General features: G+C 37.3%; 1 protein-coding gene across 3 annotated transcripts; it reads left to right on the plus strand.

The window, feature by feature from the left end:
* Nucleotides 1-530: 530 nt before the first annotated feature.
* Nucleotides 531-18,291, plus strand: ERCC4 (ERCC excision repair 4, endonuclease catalytic subunit). 3 transcript variants are annotated; one of them, XM_075767826.1, is made up of 11 exons: nucleotides 531-733; nucleotides 1,705-1,885; nucleotides 4,888-5,083; nucleotides 6,374-6,581; nucleotides 7,806-7,986; nucleotides 8,331-8,459; nucleotides 9,050-9,160; nucleotides 10,328-10,919; nucleotides 12,742-12,834; nucleotides 13,940-14,052; nucleotides 15,060-18,291. In XM_075767826.1, the coding sequence occupies exons 1-11, from the start codon at nucleotides 560-562 to the stop codon at nucleotides 15,791-15,793; spliced, it is 2,712 nt and encodes a 903-aa protein (XP_075623941.1). In that variant the 5' UTR covers nucleotides 531-559; the 3' UTR covers nucleotides 15,794-18,291. The 3 variants fall into 3 exon arrangements, with proteins under 3 accessions (XP_075623941.1, XP_075623942.1, XP_075623943.1); XM_075767827.1 differs by lacking the exon at nucleotides 9,050-9,160 and having other exon boundaries at nucleotides 539-733; XM_075767828.1 differs by lacking the exons at nucleotides 531-733; nucleotides 1,705-1,885; nucleotides 4,888-5,083 and adding an exon at nucleotides 5,510-5,695.
* The last annotated feature ends 216 nt before the right edge of the window (nucleotides 18,292-18,507 follow it).

The raw sequence follows: 18,507 nt of genomic DNA on the forward strand, positions 1-18,507 counted from the left end.
CTCACCTCTGTGGGAACAAACAGCCTTTTCTGCACTGACTGAGGTAAGGACACTAGAAATGAGGTACCAGCAAAATACTGAGGTACTGATGCCTTGTGCGAGGAATGCAGGCTGAAGTTCAGCCAAGTTTGGTTTTGTTGCTTAAGAAATGCAAGTAATTAGTAACAAACAACAAATAATTTATAATAAAAAAGGAAAAGACCCCCTATCTCGTGTTCGCACTCAGCACGTGAACGCGCGCACACACACAAAAGGAGGAAAGGGGGCTCCAGCTCGCCTCAATACGAGCACCTGTGGGGAGCTTGGAGGGAAGATCGGTCCCTTCCCCACCTCATTTTCCACGCCGGTGCCTCTCGGGATCCTCCTCTCCCGCCGTCGCTCTCCACCCGCCGGAGCTCCGCCTGAGGCACCTCGCGCTCGGGGCGGGAAACTCCCCCGCGCCCGACGCTGGAGGACCGCATCGCCTGAGTCCGGCAGGGGGCGACGCGCGCCTCAGCAGCGGGAGGGCGCGGCGGCTGGCGCGCGTGCGCCGCTCCCCCGGCGGCGGGGGCCGGCCGCCATGGCGGTGCTGCTGGAGCACGAGAGCCAGATCTTCCTGGACCTCTTCCACCAGGACGGGCTGGTGGTCTGCGCCCGCGGGCTCGGCGTCGACCGCTTGCTGCTGCGCTTCCTCCGCCTCTACTGCGAGCCCGCCAGCCTGGTGCTGGTGCTGAACACCAGCCCCGCCGAGGAGGTGAGGGGAGCTCCTGTCAGCGGCACCGCGCCTGCCCCGCCCTTCCCCCTCACCGGCGTCGCCTCTCCGTTTCGGCGGGCGCGTCCCGGGCGGCGGCCTGTCAGTGTCCCGGCCCGGCGGGAGGAGGTCGCCGCCCGCTCCTCCGGGCGGAGGGGCTCTTCGGGCCGGGCGGGCGGGCGGGTGGGTGCGCGGGTAGGGGCAGGCGGCGGCGGGAGGGGGAGCGGTGGTCAGGCCGGACGCGCTCGGGGCACGTCGAGGCCCGCATCGCTACTCAGGCGGCACGATCAGGTCCTAGTCGTGATGGGCTAAAACAAGCTTATATGCGTAACTCGTAAGTAGCAGAAAACTGTTACAGCCAACGAGCAGGAAGGAGTGAAACTTGTTGTCAGATTTGTCCCTACTTGTCCAAAAAATGCTGCTCTGTTTTGGAACCGGGGAGATTTCCCACCATCAGGGAGGTGATGTTCTGGAGATTTTTTGGTAGTGACCGTTGGTGAATAAATATCACAGCTGCAGTTTGTAAGATGAAGCTTGATGTATATGGCCTACCTGCTGTAGTTGTCCTTGATAGCAGGTGGGTGGACTAAAAGATGATCTCTTCCCATTTCTCTGTTCTTAAGTGAGTATTAAAATTGTCTATTCTCTGAAAAAGAGCTAGTAAATTATAAGAAAAAACCTAATCTCCTTTGAGTGACAGTGGCTCATATTTGCTTTAAGTATTGTCCAGCTACTACTAAAAATACATAGATTTTTAAATCACTTGGGTGAGTTTGAAACTGCACAAAGTATTCCTAAGAAGAAAAAAGTCATGATAATTCTGACTTCCTTAGGCAGTATCTTACACTGTCATGCTTTTGAGATGTTTTGGACAGCTCCTCAAAATTAATGGAGTATGTATAATTAAGGACTTTTTGCATCCATTTCATCAGTTGCCACAATGAACTCTTATGTTTTTACTGTATTTGGTTTAGGAGTATTTTATTGATCAGCTGAGGTCAGATGGAGTTGTTCATCTTCCTCGGCGTGTTACCAATGAAATTACAAATAATACTCGATACGAATTTTACACACAAGGAGGAGTCATCTTTGCAACAAGTCGAATCCTTGTGGTAGATTTCCTTACTGACAGAATTCCTGCAAACCTCATTACCGGTAAGAGTTTAATGAAATAAAAGTAAGACTGGTCTGTTTGAAAATACATAAAGCTTAATTCTGTATTAAGAGTTATAGTTGCCAGTATTGACATTGAAGAATTAGTCATTTTTTCCCCCACAAAGACTGAGGTAAAAGGAGCAAAAATGTAGTTGGGGCTTTTTTGTGGGGTTTTTTTTTGGGAGGGGGGGAGGAGGCAGGGGAGTTGGTTTTTTTAATGGCTTTCTTTGCTCCAAACTTGTTTGCTTTATTTAATCATATAATTTGAGAACATCCACATTATTTTTAGATAATGCATTTGTATGACTTTCTGATATCAGTAACTGGCTGGAAAACAAATCAGCAGTTAAACTGTGCCATTGACATTGAAACATAAAATTCAGGTGGGCTTTCCAAGGAGAATAATTGATTGCACTTGGTGAAATAATGTCCAGAATACTCTCAGTAAATGGCCTATGACTGAAACTGATTTTAGATGGTGTGTTTTATCAACCCTGCACGCTACTTATTTTTTGCATTAACGGATTACTTCTGGTGACTTTTCCCATGAAAACATGGGAATATCTTACTAATCTTTGTCTTGACATACCTTGGACGCTATCTAAATAGCAGTATTATGAAGTAATGCTGCTCCTATCCTTGTAAAGATTTTGGGAAATAGCTTTTGGCCTTTTTTGTTGTTACATAGAAGTTATACACGCAAAATGTTACAATTACTTTTTTATTTTCATGTTCTTTTCCCCTTCTCCCTGGACCCCCTGTAGTTTTTATGTTCTCGTCTAAGCTGGAAACCCTGTTTAAAGCCTGGAGAGATAGTAAAATCTAAGAGGCAGCAGTATAAGACTATTTTACTGTTATCTAAATGTTAATAGCTCTTTAATGGCTAAACATAACTGAATATTGAATGCTTAGAAGAACATAAGATTTTGCTTCAGAAGCTGTATCCCCTTCATTTTAGTCAATGTATGACAGGCTCTAATCTGTAAAACATTCTGAACAGTCTTATGCTAGAGCCAAAGGACACCAGATCTGTCAATTCTGATATTTCTAGATTGAAAAAAAGTGAACAAATTTTCTGGGCAACCTACTTTATTTCTCTTCTTCCCCTTGATGCTTTCCTCTCTGCCTTTCTGCCCTACCAAATAAGGGGAGGGGGAGAAAAGCAGACCTCTGGACTTTAGTGTATTTCTTTTCATACACATAAAGATCTAAAACTTAGTGCTATCCTGTGATGACAGAGCTGTTACAGTTGTTGCATTGTCACTAGAGGTCAGTGTGGCAGCAGCTTTGATAGACTTGCTGCCTCATTTAAAACTTGAGTAACACGTGGTTCTGTTGGAAACATATATTATCTCTGTGTGAAATTGTATGACAAAAACAAAAAAACCTTGTAATAGTGTTTCTTGCGAAGTTAACGTAGCAAAAAAAAAAAAAAATCAGTAAAGTGTTTCCAGGTATTACAAATGGTGTTTATAAAATAAGTGTGGAGTCATATGGGAATTAATCTGATGAACTCATAAATTCAGCTAAATGAATATAAGAAATTATCACTGCAGTCAAGAGGAATTATTCCTGGTGATTTTGTCCACATAGAAATAATGTACTTAATAGCGTAGTAAAACTGATGTGACTTGGTGTAGTAAACAGTGGCAAGTTTTTTTTACCAAGGCTTACATGGTAGTATGAACTCACTTAATAAGCAGAGAAATATTGACTAAAAGTAGGAAGGTATTAGAATAAACACATAGTCTTTCTGCTCTGCTACAAGTTCTGTCTCCTGTGATGTCCTTCAGAGTCACATCTTGACAAATGAGAAGATGTTCAGAAATACATACACTCGTTACTGTGTGCTGAAAAATTTGCTTCATAGGAGAGATGTAAAAATATCGAGATAGAAAAATACCTTTTAGTGGATTATTCCATGACTTGATCATGAATGGCTAGCAGTTATATGGAAGTCTTTTTCTTATAGCTGTTTTTTCATTTACAAAGCAAAGGCATATTAAAGTCAATGACTGAGTTCTGAGTTGAAGAGACTTGTTATAGAAATTAAATGCACTGTAAGTTTGTCAGCTTATGTAGGCACAAGGTAAAACCTGTGATGTTTGATGTCCTTTGCTTCCATGTTAGAAAAGCATTTATTATTCCACTGGAAGCTGTGAATGGATAAAAGTACCACTTATGCCTCACTTCACTAGGGGGAGAGTGAAAAATTGTAATGTGCTATTTAATACAATCAAGCGTGAGAAAAAATAAGCCTTGGTTTTAACAGGTCTTGGCTGAGTGAAGTGTAAATTCCAGAAGTATTCACCCCAAATGCTTAATGTACTTAAACTATTGTTTCAATTCTCTCTACTAAAATGTGCACAATAAATATTTTTTTCCTAATGCACGCAATAGCCATGAAAAAAATCGGTGGTGTAATCATACAGTTGACGGTACCTTCTGTCCTCAAGTGTGAATATGAATATCAGAAGGGGGGGAAAAGCAAAATAAATGTTTTCAGAAGTTCTTTGATTATATAAAGACTTGAACTGTTACCCGTAAAACATACTTGACAAGTCTGTAATTCCAGAATTTCTGTAACAAAATAATTCAAATATCACAATCTCAAACATATCAAACTTGCTTTGTTGTAATACTGTGTTATGTCTTGCATTCACTTTTACTCCTTTTAAAAGGCTCAAGATCAAGTTTTGCCTTAGGAGTAAAGAATTTTCTAAGCTAATAATTCCTGCCACTCAAGTACAAGGTTTCTTTTGCTAAAGATGCATCATTAACCCAGTTCTGTTATTTGGGGATTCCATGGTACTGAAACTGAAGAATCGCTTGGTTTGAACCCCTGAAAGTTTGTTCAACCATTGCTTTAGAAGATTTAATTTCTTACTAGACTTTATTTAAGAAAAAAAGGTTAAAAGAATAAGACAGTTTTGAGGGAAAATCTGCACAAAATTGGACTTTTCTTTACTTTTTTGTAACTTGAAAACCTTTTATTTTGCCAGGCATTTTAGTATACAAAGCGCACAGAATCATTGAGTCCTGTCAGGAAGCGTTTATTTTACGACTTTATCGCCAGAAGAACAAGCAAGGCTTCATTAAAGCTTTTACAGATAATGTGGTTGCATTTAACACTGGCTTTTGCCATGTGGAAAGAGTGATGAGAAATCTTTTTGTCAGGAAACTTTACCTGTGGCCAAGGTAAGGCACCTCTTTACCTCACTGGAGAGTTAAACTTTTTTTTTTTTTTTAAAAAAGGATATTAAAATGGGTTCCTAAGAAAACTAGGTGTCTGTCAGCACACTGCTAATCTGTGTTCCCTCTTGTATTCCCAAACAAATTCCATTCAATTTTTGACAGAAGTAGGGGTTTTAAAGATGCTAAATTTCTGTAAGTATTTTTGAAAATGGACCCAACTTAAATCTATAAGGGGCTGAACTTTATGGTAAAGCTGTCCTTTTAGCCAATAGAAATCACAGCAGAAAGTGACATTCTTCATAGCTTAAGAAAAACTTCACTTATTAATCATTTAAGCCATGAAGTAACAGGAATACAGTCTGTCAGTTCTGCTATTCATGGAGGTATTTGTTTCCAGCTGTGATGAAACTCCATGGATCTCTTTCTATACGTTAGATTTTTTTAATCTTCTTTTACAGGTATGTTGTGCATGAAGAATATTTCTTGAATGACTGATAGAAACCAGATTGCCACGTTTGTGGCATGCGCTAAGTCTTTCAGGAGTAGAGCCACAAATGGAATTAGGCATTTGAGCCGATTGCTAGAGCAAGGCAGTGCTCTAGCCTTGGCCAGGAGGTCTGCCCATTTGTTCCTATAGTCCAGACTAGAAGGTGTTTCACTTGTCTTAACATACTGTTACTCTGCATTGTAAACTCTGTAACAGTCTCTGAACCATGAAAAGACCTAGGGGCGCAGCATGCAGTAAGGAAAATGCCCACTGAGTTTCAGAGGTCAGCAGACATTGCATTCTCTGAGCCTTGTTCTGTTAGTAAAAAACAGCTGGCATCTATATACCTGTACAGCCAGATTGGCTATAAGGGCAGCGCTTTAACAAGGACCTGCTGCTTACAAACAGAAGCTAGGAATGTCACGGAATCTGCTAGTGGATCCATGGGATTCCAAAGGATTTATGATCCCATTCCAGTTTATCCCTTATGAGATTTTTTTGGTTTTGCTTTAATATTAGTTATGTGTAATAATGATGTAGAATCTAATGCAGAAATTTTCCATGGGTCATTCACGAGCACCATTGGCTCACGTGACTAGAAAGACTACAGTCTTGATTGTAGAATAGATGGTTTTCTGAGGCTGTTCATAAGATTGCAATCTTCACATCTGTAGAAACTGATTTTTTGCAATGAACTTACCTGTTTACATTCAAAACAATTGTAATTGCAGTTTGTATAAACTTCTGAGTAATTATAGGTCAAGCCAACCATCCATGTAAATCTTAATAAGCTGTTTTCCTCTTAGATTTCATATAGCAGTGAACTCATTTTTAGAGAAGCATAAACCTGAAGTGGTGGAAATACATGTGTCGATGACCCCTGCTATGCTTGCTATCCAGACTTCAATCCTGGACATTTTGAACGCATGTCTGAGAGAACTCAAACGTTATAATCCAGCTCTTGAAGTAGAAGATCTATCTTTAGAAAATGCTATTGGTAAACCTTTTGACAAGGTAACCATTTTGCTGTGTCTAACTAAAGGGATGTAGATCTTCAAACTGTATGTCATGCAAACAAAAATATTATTTGTAAAATAAATAGCCAGCAGCAACTGAGTATTCTCCCATGACATGTTTATTATTGGTACAAGGAGAGAAACTGTATTAATCTGTAATGGTGATGTTATAGTTGTCAGTAGGGTTTTGGTGTATTGGCACTATTGTTCATAGAATCATAAAATCATTAAGACCTCTAAGTTCATCAAGTCCAACCGTCAACCCAGCACCACCATGTCTACTAAACCATGCCCCAAAGTGCCACGTCTACGTGTTTTTTTGAACACCTCCAGGGATGGTGATTCCACCAGGTCTCTGGGCAGCCTGTTCCAGTGCTGCTTCCTTCATTTCTTAGGTCCCTGCAGTAAGAACATCCTGATTCATGGGGTTTTGTTACTTATTATTATTAATTATAAAGATGGCTGCAATTTCAGCTCAAAATACTTTAGAGATAAGTATGCAGTTATTCCCCCCGCCCCCTTTTTTTTCCTCTTGAATTTCCTGCTTGATTTTTTTATTTTTTCCGTTAGGAGAAGCACTGTATATAATATATAACATGCACATGCATCTGTTGTATCTTTTAATCATTATTTGTCGTTAATTGTGCGTGCATTGTTATTTTTGGCACATCTGCCATGTTTGGCATGCATACGCTTTCTGTAGGGTAAAATCATAAACTTCAACCATCATAGTGAAACATGGTTATTTGTTACCTATGATTAAATATTGATGTGAGTCCTGTGCTTTAAATATTTGTAGGGTTTTTTCTGATGCACTGTAGGTTGCATATCTGCATGGTACTCATGTTGAAAATTAAATGACATTATAATGTTTTCTACTTTACCTAAATAATGGATACTAAAGGCACAGGCTGATACCAGTAAAATAAGGTGGTGTTTTACCCATATTTTATTGTTATATGGAAAGGAAAATATCTACTGAAAGCATTAAATGATATACATCTGCTAATCGCTGAAATTATTTACATAAAGGCATCTGTATTATGTTAACTTTGCAAAAAAATATTATTTAATTATTATCTCACCATCACATCTTCAACTGGGAATGTTTAAAAACTTTGGGAAACTAGTGGCATCCCCTGTAAAGGAAAAAAAGTGCATTCTTACCTTGATTAGTATAGTATATATTTGATATCCTGAACTTTCTGATTTATATTTCTAGACAATACGCCACTATTTAGATCCTCTCTGGCATCAGCTTGGAGCTAAGACAAAATCTCTGGTCCAGGATTTGAAGATACTACGTACTTTGCTACTGTATCTAACTCAGTATGACTGTGTCACTTTCCTTAATCTTCTGGAGTCACTGAAAGCAAGTGAAAAAGCTTTTGGTGAGAATTCAGGTAAAAACTGAATAACCGTACAAGTTAATGCATGAAACAGTGAAATGTTGATATTTTTAATTAACATTGCTGAACACATGAAGGTATCTAATTAGGTTTTATATAACCAGCCATAAGGCTGTAGGTTTTTATTGACAGATAATGCTTTCATCTTCCCACTTAACTGCTGTTACTTCACAGTGTGAGATTTGCATCACATTTCTCTCTTTTCTTAACCTAGTAATTACATAGCAAGCAGGTAGCACAGGTATTCTAGATGAGAAACTTGGGGCTTTTACTGGAAAGGGTTGAAACACATACACATTGCAAATGTCAAACTACTACTGCTTTCTTTCCCTCTTTAGGTTGGCTGTTTCTTGACTCCAGTACTTCAATGTTTGTAAACGCTCGAGCTAGAGTTTATCGCATTGCAGATGAGAAACTGAATCAGAAAGGCAAAGTCTTTGAAAAAAGTGATGTAAAGAACGAAAATGGTACTGATCATTCCTAATTTTAAGTTTGAGAGTGTCACACGATTTCAAACGCTCTGCATATTATTACTTGTGTTCTGGTTCCCTACGTGATCTTACACAGCTCAAGATCTCAATCTGTTAGCTGGGATAAGTTGAGATGTAATCTTAGTTCAAAAAGCATATAATAAACAACATAAAATGGAGTCACAAAGAAGTAAGAGGTTCTTCTAAGCTTGCTCAGTTGATCATTGGGAGAGCTTTTATGGAATTGTTTTTGAATTATGTTGGTGTTTAGCTTGATCATTTTTATTTTATGCGAAGGGATAGGAGGCTGCCATTGTTTATGTTAAGAAAAAATATATTCAGGAGTTTCAGAATTGGAGAATGAATTAATATTTTAACTTTTTGCTTCACTAAAGCACTTATCCCCATTTTTAAATGTTTCTGTAAGAGTGTTCTCCAATCCGTCAGCATAACAAGTTGCATATGTAGGCTGTTGAATATTATATTTGCCAGCAACCATCACGCTATTGACATCTAACTACTAATTTAAAGCTCTGAAGGATATTTTGGCTGTAAGAGCTGCTCAGTACAATTTTATTTTGTTTCAGAACTGAAGAGGGAATTGGTTCTAGAAAGTAACCCAAAATGGGAAGCTTTGAGAGAAGTACTGAAAGAGATTGAAAATGAGAATAAGAACAGTGAAGACCTTGGTGGTCCAGGTGAGAGAATACTAAATGATGTACGTTTTCACAGTAGAGCTAGTTTTTACTTCTACTTGACTTTTGAGAGAAGGAGCCTAACTCTTTACTGTAGTTTTATTAAAGAGCTATTTTTAAATTTAATAATTTGTGGATTTAAGGACTCCATATGCACTATGGACATAACTATTTAGTTATGTAAAACTAAATAGTTTTACATAAATTCTTATTTAGTTCTTGCTCTAAAAGAGAAATGCTGTTGGCTACTATGCAATACTGTTTAGGAAAGAACTTGTGTTATTACAAAAAAAAAAAATCACTTAAATTTCAATATTGTACTGATATCTTAATCTCAAAACCAATAAAACTAATAGCATGGAAATTTATAATAATCAAGTTACCATTCATTCATTTCTCAAGTTCAGGTTCAAAAAACAAATAGGGAGTCTGTCTTATGCCCTTTTCATCTTACACATTCTTCTCATGCACCTGTAAATTTGCCCCTCCAGGAGAGGTGCCTAAATGGGGTAGAGAGTAGAAGGCAAGTGTGTTTCTAACTGCTTTGCTGCCTTTCCTGTTTTAGGACTTTCATCCCCTTAAATTCACCAAGTTTTATTTTAGGAAATAGTAAGGGTAAAAAAGTGCTTTTTTCTTCCACCCACAGTGTTCTGACTCTGGATAAGAACTAGCTCTCTCACCTAGTGTTGTAGGAGTTTATCTGAGTCAGCTTGTGGAAAATTGTTATTCAAGGCCCACAAATGTCAATAATACTGTGTGAAACATGTATTTTTTAGACTCTTTAACACAGCTGACAAAGGCTGAAAATTAGAATCGTCTAAATTAAGTTCTCATTCCACATTTAAAAAAAAAAAAAAAGTAGTAGTTGTCCAAGTATGTTTCAATACATGCTGTATCTCCCTCATTTCAGATGGTCAAAAGGAAAACCTAACTAATTTAGATGTTGTAAGAATAAGGAATGCTGAACTTTCATTTAACCTTCTCTAATCTTGTTTTGTACATAACATCATGCAATTTAGAATCCCTGAAAGTCCAGAGCAACTGTGACAACCAAATGTAAAGGCAGGCATGCTTTTAGGATCATTAAAAACAATTCACTCAAGAGATGTCTTGTAGCTGGATAAGTACAGCATAACAGATTATAAACATGATACTGTTTCTCAACTGCAGGGCAAGTGCTTATTTGTGCCAGTGATGACCGAGCTTGTGCACAGCTCAGGGAGTATATTATTGCTGGAGCAGAAGCTTTTTTAACAAGACTGTATAACAAAACCTTCGGAAAGGATGAGAAAGCTGGAGAAGTGTGGATTAAGGACAGGAAAGCCATCAAGTCCAAAGGAAATGCCAGACCAGACACAGGGCCTCAAGCCAAAAAAGCCAAACTCACGGCTTCTTCAAAACAAAATAAACACAAGAAGCAGCAAGACCGGACTATAATCCAAATGATGGGGAAGACTGAGGAGGAAAAGAGAGAGGAGTCAGAAGTGGAAGATAAGACAGAATTAAGTAGTGGCCAAGAAAGCAGTATTGAAGAGACCATTCCTGAAGATTTCCATGTGAACTTACCCTCAGACTGTTACTACGGTATTTTTAAGAACCCGCTCACAATTATTCATCCGTTGCAGGGTTGCAGTGATCCCTATGCGCTCACTCGGGTACTGCATGAAGTAGAACCAAGATACGTTGTATTATATGATGCCGAACTAACTTTTGTTCGGCAGCTGGAAATCTATAAGGCAAGCAGGCCTGGGAAGCCTTTAAGGTAAGTTGACTTGGTCAGTCTAATTTTAATCTTAAATGAAAAAAGAAAAGTGCACTTTCAGCAGTCAAGGCAGAACGTGCATCTAGTGATTTCCTTTAGCTACCTTTTAATTCCTGTTTAGCCCTCTTCTTAATTTTAAACAAAAGCATAATGTCTGGTTTAACAAAAAAAAAAAATTACTTCCCAGCAGGTATTTAGTCCCCTAACAGGAAAAAAAAAAAACCCCGTTAAAAAAAAAAAAAGTTTATTCCATCTTCTACAAGACCTCTGCTTAGATGATATTAATGGCAAAACCCATCTCTATGACTTTTACGCAATAAGCTTAATTTTTGATTTAATTTTCACATTTCTTGATGCCTGGTCATGCAGACCAGTAGTTCAGAAACCGTAACAGAAAAACAAGTAAAGGAAACTGCAATACAGAAAATGAGAAGTATTTGCAGTTATACTTGGTTTTCATTTTAGCTAACAGAAAGATTTCTGCATTGTGTATATATAATTGATACATTTGTAAACTGCAAAACTCACTTCTATGAACAGATGTTACAGACTAACTAAAAATATAGAACACTTAAAATTTAATATACTATGAGGTTTTGCATTATCTTTCATTTATATAGCTGTCTGATACAGCATTTCTTGAATCCAGTAAACTGTAGTTATACCTGTACATCTCTGAAAATAACTTATGGCAGTTTCTGAAGTCTTAGAATAAACACACTTTACTTACTACAGTTGAAACACAGTTTATTGACATATACAATTATTACCTTTTGAATTATAATGCTTTATACTTTAACCACCTTGTGAAAATTATTTGCATAAATTTAACAGAGCAGTTGTAATTTTCCAGTCAAAGATTTGTATATATGCACTGTAACTGCAAATCAAAATCAGTTTGGCAGTATTTAGCGTTTCTGTACCCAATGTCCAGGTAAGGACTCTGTAGTGCAGATATAAATGACAGAACTCACAAAGTATATTGCATGAGGATAATTACTGGGTTATTTGTACCATTTATTTTTAATTGACTAATCGCCATGTGTTGTATCTACCTCCGGCATCACGTTCCCATGCTTCAGAGCAGGAAAATCAGATGCAGTCATGCAAGTAGGGGGTTAGGAGATGCACTGTATGAAAAAAGTAATAGGAATAACATCCTATCGGTCTGTCAAACCATACCTCAATTAAAATATATTGGAAAAAAATGACTGTGCTGAAAAGCTATAGACAATTAATTCCTTAAGGTAATCATTAGTTCCAACTTGTTCCATATAAACCCCTGTTTGCGGAATAAAAGTTGATTTGTTGGTGTGTTCATCTCTGAGATAAATGACAGCTTGTTCTTTGTAGAACCTATGATTTCATTGTACAAATATATCACTTTAAAATCTTAGATTGTGTTTTTTCCTAACCCAGGATGATTGCAGATTTTTTAGTTTGTTATAAATATTCTACTGGGAAGATTTTAAAAACAGTAAGAAACTAACTTCTACATTATACTTGCTTTGTGTCTTGACTGAATGGCTGACTGAAATCTGAGTCCACTCTGACTGAATCCCAGAATTCCAGTAAGCGTATCTGTCACTGGGAAAAGAGGGGACACCAGATTTAAGAATTTTTGTTGCCGATTTTGGAATATATTTATAGAAAAAGATACATTTTTTTCACTTGCCTTTTTTAAGGCAAATACTAACTCGTCAGGCATGTACTGTTACTAATCTTAAATATTGGTTGTGGGTTTTTTTTAACTTATTATGAAGTTTTGTGATTTTTTTTTCTTTTTTTATTCTTTTCTTTTTTCTCCCTTCCAAACCCACAGGGTTTATTTCCTCATATATGGAGGCTCAACAGAAGAACAGCGCTATCTCACAGCTCTGAGAAAAGAGAAGGAGGCCTTTGAAAAACTCATTCGGTAATAAAATCAGTGTACTACCTTTATTATTAATGTTTCATTTGATTTCCTTATATACTTACATTTTAAAAGAGTGAAGTTCTTAACTGTGTGAAGGCTTTAAATAAACTTTTAATTCACTTGCTTTTCAGATGTTAAGAAAAATTTCCCACTAAGAATCAATAATAAGTCAAAACCATCCTTTTCAAAGTATCTGATATTTTACTTATTAATTTTAGGGGTTTTAATATGAAATTTCAAAGGCTAAACAGCACCACTTCTATTTTTCCCTAACTGTCTATGAATTTCATTTCTATAAATGTGTTTTTGTCTGCAAGTAACGTTTCTTTTAAGGTATTTCTAAGGCTTTTATGACTTAAGTCATTTTAGGGAAGAAAACAATTGTTTTCACAGACTATATAAGACAGTATTTTTACTGACAGTGTCTTCTCACCAGGTTATACTACCCTGAGAAGTTAGAATAATAAAAAATTCAGATGCTAAAAAGTGCTAACAATTAAAAAATATAGCATCTAGCCCAACAATCTGGAAAACCTAGTCAATTGCATTTCTGATCGGGTTTGCAATTAGTATTAAACTATATATAATTTTACACCTATGTCCTGGTTTCAGCTGGGAGAGAGTTAATTTGGTACCTAGTAGCCAGTATAGTGCTGTGTTTTGAATTTAGTACGAGAAATAATGTTGATAACACAATGATGTTCTAGTCGTTGCTAAGTAATGCTTACGCTGAGTCAAGGACTTTTCAGCTTCTCATGCCCTGCCAGTGAGGAGGCTGGGCATTGGTCAGCAGGTGGTGAGCAATTGCATTGTGCATCACCTGTTTTGTATATTATATTATTATTAATAATGATTATAATAATTTTATCTTCCTTTGCTGTCCTATTAAACTGTCTTTATCTCAATCCACGAGTTTTACCTTTTTTTTCCTTCTTCCCCCCCGCCCCATCCTGCTGAGGAGGGCAGAGTGAGCAAACGGCTGTATGGTAATTAGCTGCCTGCTGGGTTAGACTACAACAGTCTGACTGAAGAGTATTAAAGTACTGTGATCTGTTTTTCTCACATAATTGCAGTTTTTAGTATGCGTGTGTTTGCGGTTCCTTAGAGAGAAGGCCAGCATGGTTATTCCTGAAGAAAGAGAAGGAAGAGATGAAACAAACTTAGACCTAATAAGAGATGTTAAACCTGCCTCTGTTTCCACTGACACACGCAAAGCAGGTGAGGAGTTCCTGAAGTTGGGCTGGTAGCTCTAAGCTTTGAAAAAGATCTGTAACTATTGTTATAGTTATAATAAACATAATAATGAATTATTTTTTTCTTTGAAAAGAAAATAATTGGTTAATGAAGTATTTTACCATTAAGACAGATACCATTTGGATTGTTTCTGGGAAGCTTGTTGGTTATGAGACTGTCTAGTATTGCTTGTAGTGAGGTGAAGAGAAATTAAAACATTAAAGCTGAAGTCTACAGATAGTCAAAGGCAGTGTTGTCCATGAGCTAGTAAACGTTGGGGACCTCTTTTCATCTTGGCAAAACAGACTGCCTGGGTAAACAACTGCAGATTGTGGGTTTTGTCTACTTTCTTTGCAATAAAGCATCTTTTTTTATTTTCTTTTGCGGTTCTAACCACATATTTCTTCCTTTCTTATGACATGTATACTCTGTCTTCATCTTTACAACTCTGCCCCTGGTTTTCTTTGTCATTTTTGTAATCCTGCTTTCCTTCACTGTATGCTCTCTAATCTTTGCTATTATGTCTTTTGTGGCCTTGATGCTGCAGTCCCTTCTTGTGTCCTTCTACAGATCTATAAGATGCTAAAATACAACTTCTACAATAAAATGCCATATTTCTGTGAGAAACACATGGAAATAACAAAGATCAGCTTCGGTATCTTGTTTTGTGGGCAACTTTTTAAAGATTTTCCTGATGCATTTAAATAATGTATTTCATTGTCATATATTCAAAGTTTATAGCAGTAGGGTGATAGTCCTATTAAACCGCAGAGGATAGTCCATAAACTAAAATATATAATTTGGTAACTGATTTTTGTCTACAATAGTGAAAAATTAAATAAAGTCTGGATTTACTATGCTGCTGAATTTGTGAAGATCTGCGAGATGTGATTTCCATCGGTTACAGCAGCACTGGTAGCACACAGGAAGACTGTACAGCCAGAGTCAGAGGGCATAAGCATTAGGTTGACTGTATTTATTTTGCTTTCTAGGTGGACAGGAACAGAAGACTGTTCAGCAAACTGTAATAGTGGATATGCGGGAATTCCGTAGTGAGCTTCCATCACTGATTCATCGTCGTGGCATTGACATTGAGCCTGTTACTTTAGAAGTGGGAGATTATATTTTAACTCCTGATATCTGTGTAGAGCGGAAAAGTATCAGTGACCTGATTGGTTCCTTAAATAATGGAAGACTGTATACACAATGCATTTCTATGTCCCGTTACTATAAGCGACCAATTCTCCTGATTGAATTTGATCCTAACAAATCTTTCTCCTTGATTCCACGAGGCTCTCTACATCAGGAAATTTCCAGTAATGATGTTACTTCTAAACTAACCCTTCTTACACTCCATTTCCCAAAGTTACGTATCCTGTGGTGTCCCTCTCCCCATGCTACTGCTGAACTGTTTGAAGAGTTAAAACAAAACCATCCCCAACCTGATGCAGAAACAGCAATGGCTGTCACAGCAGATTCTGAAATTCTTCCTGAGTCAGACAAGTATAACCCCGGTCCTCAGGACTTTCTATTAAAAATGCCAGGTATTAATGCAAAAAACTGCCGTGCCTTAATGAACCACGTTAAAAGCATTGCAGAGCTCGTGACACTGTCAAAGGACAAACTCTCCAAAATTTTGGGTAATGCTGCCAATGCCACGCAACTCTTTGACTTTATTCACCTGACCTATGGAGAGGCAATATCTAAAGGAAAAGCCAAAAGATGACTAATGAGATTGTTCAACATAGGGCATAGATAAGCTTTTCTTGCACAGTACTTTGGCAGAGTACATGAAATATTTTAATAAGTGCCCTCTAAGATAACCAGCTGTTTCTCACTAATGCTGTTCCATCAGTTTTAACATTCAAGTTAATTGTTACTGAAGGCAAGTTTCAAGAGGAATAAAAAACGTTTCTAATGGAGAAATGCAAATGATATTTATTCTTTCTACAGCACTTTAACCAATTCTATAATATCACTGAATGAAATAAATTAAGTTCTTCACCAAGTCCGTAAGAATTAAGTGCTAAGACTAGTAAAGGTTGATTTTTTTGAAAGTTGTGATGTCTCGTTAAAGCTAAAAAAGTATCATATTTTCATTAATGTGCGTGACCTGCTGCATGATATATCACTTTGCTTTTGCCATGTTTATTAATGTCTTACTCTCTGGAAACTGCCAATTTTCCATTAACAGTGATGGAGCTATTTGAAATGCATCGTGGTCTTTTGTCAGGAGTTCATTTAAGAGGACATACTGGGACTCAGTTGTGATTTTTAGATCATCGTAAGCCTTTGTCACAGTAAACTATAGTTGTGTGGTATGTTCTACATTATATATGCTTACTTCACTAGAAGTTATACTTTCTTTTTTGACATTCCAAAGTCAGTACAGCTCTGTCTTGTAGTTTGTGCAAAGTGCATTCCTTTGGTCTAGACTGGGTAGAGATTGTGTAGTGGCACAATACAACTTAATTCTCAGCGTGCCTTACTTACACTTTTAAGATACTTTATTTTTTTAATCAGTTTTGATAGCTCTTTGACCTCATTCACTTGAAAGTGAAAAATCTAGGTATACCATTGGGACTATTCTTTTATACCAGAGCATATTCCCTCTCATAAAATACAGTAGTTTTCCAAGTAAGGTTTTTCAAAGGTGCTCATAGTTCTTCCAATATTGCCTTCTTTCTTGTCCTATTGCACTTGCATTTTAATGTCTTAAATAGGCCATTCGTCAATAATTTCAGTAAAGCTGTTGTCACCTGGAAGATAAAACTTTTAGCATTCTGTGTAGCATAAAACGAGAAGTTATTTTTCTTCTGATAGTTTGTGAATGTGTATATTGTTAAAGACATATGTTCTGCACTGAACTTTGATACAACTATGTAACAAACTGCCATTGCCAAAAGGGTTGGTCCTGTGTCGTTAGATGCTAATGTATTTACATTAGCTATTTACAAAATCTTTATCTACAATGACTTGCACGTATGTATTTATACAATTCTAATGCTAACAACAGATCAATATAATCCCCATCATTAATGGAGAAAGTGTTGATTTTCTGTATTCAGGTTCAGTGAAAACTGTACTGTGCACTTTCAGGTTTAACGTTTGCTGTGCATTTTAAGTGTGAATTATGAATTTCTTAAGAATCTAGGACTGATCTGTGACCGATTTCCAAAGTGAAGAGTTTTCTGCAAATGCAAATTTCAGTATTAAATACATCCATAGCAAGATTAAAATTTGTTAATTATCTTGATTCTCCTTTGGCTGTATTGATGTCAAGATTTTTATTTTTAGTGTGTGGTTTATCATCCAGATCTTAGGGTTTCTATTGCCCTACATTCTAATTTATGTCCCTTAATATAAAAAAGAAGTCTTTCTGCGAGACTTTTGCTTATTCAAAGCAATAAGGTCAGAAATGTTCAGGGTTGAGAATGCCTGTGAAGGGGTGCTAAGAGAACTGAAAATCAGAGTAAGAACGTAAGTGTCCTGAATGCATGGCTTGTAGAGCCTGATTCAGAGAAGGAGAGCTGAACAACCTCTGACATGTATTGTTCATGCATTTGCATCATTAAGATGTGACATGAACTGTAGGTTGGTTGGTTGGGTTTTTTTCAGCTGTACTGCATCTCGGCTTTGTCATTGGGGGTTCTTTGCTTAAATTTGTATAAGGTGAAAATGAAGGGTATATGAAGAGGTTATAAAGTTGTAGCTTTGTGTTGTACACTAGATCAAAGTCACATAATGCAATTAAATAATATTTGCTAATTGCCTGTTGTTTATATATGTGGAATTTTTGTAAGGGTTTTTTTGGTTAGGTTTTTTGTTCAATGCAGGATTTGGCTTTTTCTTTAAAATAACAACAAGTAACATTGTTGCACGTTATTATTGTTTATTTGTGATTTGGTATTTTACTGTACTAGGTTAGGTTGCAAGTGAGTGGTGTGTCCTTCAGGGGCAGTATGTACAAATTGTGAACAAAGGTGGGATGAGGTCTTGTCTCCTGAAACCACTTAACCCTGAAATAACCGAGCCAAAGAGTCTGCCTGTGTGCAATGCAACAAAATGTCTGGGTAAATGATGAGAATCCATAGGATGCATTCCCTGGCCTTACGGTGTTCTTTAGCTTGCTTTCATCAACAGAATGAAATTTGTATTATGGTCTTGTCACTGCTTGATGTTTTAAGTTTGTGCTTTTTTTATTAAAAACAAGCAAAAAAGAACATGCCTTCAGTTTGGGACTGTCTTGGTTTGGGTGTAAGAAAGAATCTAAGACTACACGTTTCAAGGTCACTGAATATGTGAAACCAGGTGTTTATATGCTTTTGGGAAGTAAGTCAGCAAGTTGCTTGCTTATGCAGTTTGTCCTAGGCTTTGATTGCACAGGGTTTCTTCTAGAATTAAAAATCCAAAATTTCTTAGGAACAAGTGCAGCTTATA

This window comes from Balearica regulorum, chromosome 15 (assembly GCF_011004875.1).
Source record: "Balearica regulorum gibbericeps isolate bBalReg1 chromosome 15, bBalReg1.pri, whole genome shotgun sequence".
In the NCBI taxonomy this organism is placed as follows: Eukaryota; Metazoa; Chordata; class Aves; order Gruiformes; family Gruidae; genus Balearica; species Balearica regulorum.